Source organism: Pectinophora gossypiella, chromosome 14 (genome assembly GCF_024362695.1).
Source record: "Pectinophora gossypiella chromosome 14, ilPecGoss1.1, whole genome shotgun sequence".
Classification (NCBI taxonomy): domain Eukaryota; kingdom Metazoa; phylum Arthropoda; class Insecta; order Lepidoptera; family Gelechiidae; genus Pectinophora; species Pectinophora gossypiella.
In genome coordinates this window covers 1,302,811-1,306,627 of record NC_065417.1, presented here as the reverse complement: position 1 = coordinate 1,306,627, position 3,817 = coordinate 1,302,811, and the positions used below count along the sequence as shown (strand labels likewise).

Below are 3,817 nucleotides of genomic sequence, written 5' to 3'. Positions count from 1 at the left end.
GCTTTCCTAAACTATAGCACTACACAGAGGATGTTCCCAATGTTGACGACGATGTTTCCTTTTTCGTTTGCGTAATTTTTGGATCAGTAATATCAACAGCAGTGTTTCTTCGTCGGAATCCATTTTCAAACTGATTGTACGCGACAGGAGCCGCGGTTACGCGACGCTAGCGCAGCGCACGCTGGGCGTTCGGCCGCCGGCCAGCGCTGGCGTCGCGTCGCCGCGGCGTCGACGTCGCGTGGACGTTCCGCGGACGCTGGCACGACGACGACGCTCGAAAGACGCTAGTGTGGGGGGTCTCTAAAAACTAAGTATAAGTACGTACAAAAGCATTTTGATTTGAAAAGCATATGATTAATAAGAGCTACAATAACACATTGTTTTTATTCGAATATGGCATGTGTTGCATCACCAGTGTATTCTGAGTTGAGACATTGCGTTCGCAGCATATTAAATCACGCGGACACATTCCAATATAAACTGGTTGCCCGGTTAGTACAAAGAATAGTATCATGGATGTCTTAAACTGCGATTTATACAATACAATACAATACAAATACACTTTATTGCACCAAAATAAAAAAGAAATAATTACAAAAAGTCTCTTAACACATTCATGCTAACAACGTAGGTATACGTCGAAAATCAATCTAAGTGATGTAGCACATCGTTTTATCACGCCGAAATAAAAACATGAGTAAAGCGTAGAACGTACAAGAACGTTGGATATCCGTATAAAAATCATAAAACTACGTACTAGCGCCACACCATATCTAAATCTCGGACTTCTAGCGCCACTGGAAATGTGTTTTATTTCATGATGATTCCCAGTCACTCACACAGTTACAAGTACCCACACCACAAACGCACAACGTCATCACACGGTGACCTTTGTACGCGCCGCCATACTGTCAGTGAGGCTGTTGCGCTCGCAGCGGGAACACGACGCACACCAATTACGCGCGAAATCACCGTCGTAAGTAAACATTAATTTTCTCGATGTTTTTGTGTATTCTAAGTTATATTTCGGTAATAATTTTGATCTACTATCATTTAATTTTCATTACTTTTATTGTTTTAGATGGAAAGTAAGAGGAAATCTAAAAAAAGACGACCCAAAGGAAAAGACAAAAATGAGACCTGCAAAAGAAAAAATACGACGAAATCTATTGAAATGGACACGGTAAGTTATTTTTTAATTATAAGAACTAGGCAGGTAACTATCTAAATATACAATTTTGTGACAATTTAGGTGTCAGTTATTGGGTTCTTGTGAGCTGATAAATCCTACTAGTATACATAGTATACGTTTTATCTCGGGAAACAATAAGGTTCTCGCGGGATTCCGTTGTGAGCGAACGTAGTCGCGGGGCAGAAGCTATAGTTTTAAATAATTTTACTGTCTGCAGGAGGAGAAACGACCACAACGGACGAACAAGGCTTCAATGAAAATGTTTGAAGATAATGTCTCGTCACGGCAAAGTACACCAGACCCATTTAGCGACGATGGAGAGTATAGCTCCGATGAAGAATATGATCCTGCCTCTGACGATTCAGACAGCAGTGTTGTTAGTGATTTGGAATTTTGTTGCAGACGCACTAAACCATCGTTGGGGAGCAGGTCTGAGTCTGAAGCTGGTACAGATAATGACGATGATAACGAAACCGATTCGTTTTCGGAAGCTTCAAGTAATAGCAGTATTTTTGACTCTCATCGCCGCCGCCGTTTAGCTCTTAAACGTTCCCATTCAACCACTTCAAACAATGGCACAAACAAACCTAAAACAAAACAGGCGAAAGTTGAACATGCTGATGACAGTGCAGACACAATTTCTTTGCATTCAGAAACTTTAAGGAACAACTTGGGTGATATAAATGTTTTAGAAATCTCATCTTTGCTTCCTGACCCGACAGAAATAGAAAATATGTCAATTTGTACGAGAAATCAGTCACCTCTGGCATCGCCGCCGCCACCGGATCCGGTTGAAGCTGAAAGAAATGACTCACCTGGGTCGCCGCCGCCACCGGATCCGGTTGAAGCTGAAAGAAATGACTTACCTGGGTCGCCGCCGCCACCGATTCCGGTTGAAGCTGAAAGAAATGACTCATCTGCGTCGCCGCCGCCACCGGATCCGGTTGAAGCTGAAAGAAATGACTCACCTGGGTCGCCGCTGCCACCGGATCCGGTTGAAGCTGAAAGAAATGACTCACCTGCGTCGCCACCGCCACCAGATCCGGTTGAAGCTGAAAGAAATAACTCACCTGCGTCGCCGCCGCCACCGGATCCGGTTGAAGCTGAAAGAAATGACTCACCTGCGTCGCCGTCGCCACCGGATCTGGTTGAAGCTGAAAGAAATGACTCACCTGCGTCGCCGCCGCCACCGAATCCGGTTGAAGCTGAAAGAAATAACTCGCCCCGTGTGTCACTAATGCCATCAAGATCTGAAGATGCCCAAAGAAATAATCCGACCGGAATCCCGGAAGAAGGTAATGTTAGACAGTCTGGTAACGACGTTGAAGCTCCAAATGACTGGGAAACTACAATAGCGGACATACCGTTGTTTCAATTTGATGCCCTTTCTGCGGGTGCTCAATTTAATGTCGGCCCAGGTACGACGGTCATAGATGTTTTTCATAAAACGTTCCCACCTAATATTATTGACTATATTGTAACATGCACTAACGCCTATGGTAAAGCACTTTGTTTGTCAAAAAGACCAGCAACCAGGAATACACGTCATTACAATTTTAAAGACACGAACCAAGAAGGAGTCCGTAAGTTTCTCGGTTTGTGTTTGCTTATGGGTCAAATAAAAATTCCCCAAAAACGAAAGCATTTTACATACAGTGATCCACTGTATTACCACCCAATATTTTCTTTTATAATGTCAGCAAGAAGATTCGAACAAATTCTAAGATGCTGCATCAGATTTAACAGCAAAAGGAAAAGAAAAAATTGTGAATTTTATTGAAATGCTGTGTAAGAACTTCAGAGATTGTTATAAGCCATACAGAGATCTCAGTTTGGATGAATCTCTGCTCTTATTCCGGGGTCGACTATCATTCCGGCAATACATAAAAAGCAAAAAGGCCCGTTATGGCATAAAATTCTACGAACTGACATCATCAGATGGTTATGTTCTAAATTTAATGATGTATGCCGGAAAAGACGCTGAAAACGAGGTTCAGAAAGGAAAAAAAACTGAAAAGCTTGTGCTTCATCTCATGAAACCCTATTTGCTCAAAGGACATCATCTTTATATGGATAATTACTACAATTCTGTCCAACTGTCTCAGAAGCTGGTGGATCTCAAAACCCATACAACCGGTACTTTGAGAGCCAATAGGAAAGGCAATCCTCAAGAAATCACAAAAAAAAACTGAAAAGGAATCAACATGTTTGGATGAGAAAAAATAAGGTGTATGTATCCAAATGGGTGGATAAAAGGCCTGTCCTTATGGTAACAACATCAGTCCAACCCAAAATGAAAGAAGTGTCAAACAGATTCGGGAAGAGACGAATGAAACCAGAAGAAGTGGCGATTTACAACCAATACATGTCAGGCATTGATCGGGCCGATCAGATGATTTCTTACTATTCGTCACCAAGGAAGTCTTTGAGGTGGTACAAAAAAGTATTGTTCCACTTATTAGATGTGGCAGTCTGGAACGCTTTTTTTATATACCGAAAGTACTGTCAAGACAAATGTGATTTCCTGGTTTTCCGTGACGAATTAATTCGCAATTTGCTGAACATTCAGGACCTGCAAGCAAAGCATTTGATATTAGATCGCAGCAAATACGACAACAGACGTAG

General features: G+C 42.2%; 1 protein-coding gene across 1 annotated transcript; it reads left to right on the top strand.

Annotated features, from left to right (window-relative positions):
- Positions 1-610: 610 nt before the first annotated feature.
- Positions 611-2,972, top strand: LOC126372645 (uncharacterized). Its single transcript, XM_050018493.1, has 4 exons — positions 611-976; positions 1,082-1,183; positions 1,410-2,007; positions 2,263-2,972. The coding sequence occupies exons 1-4, from the start codon at positions 818-820 to the stop codon at positions 2,970-2,972; spliced, it is 1,569 nt and encodes a 522-aa protein (XP_049874450.1). The 5' UTR covers positions 611-817.
- Positions 2,973-3,817: the final 845 nt, after the last annotated feature.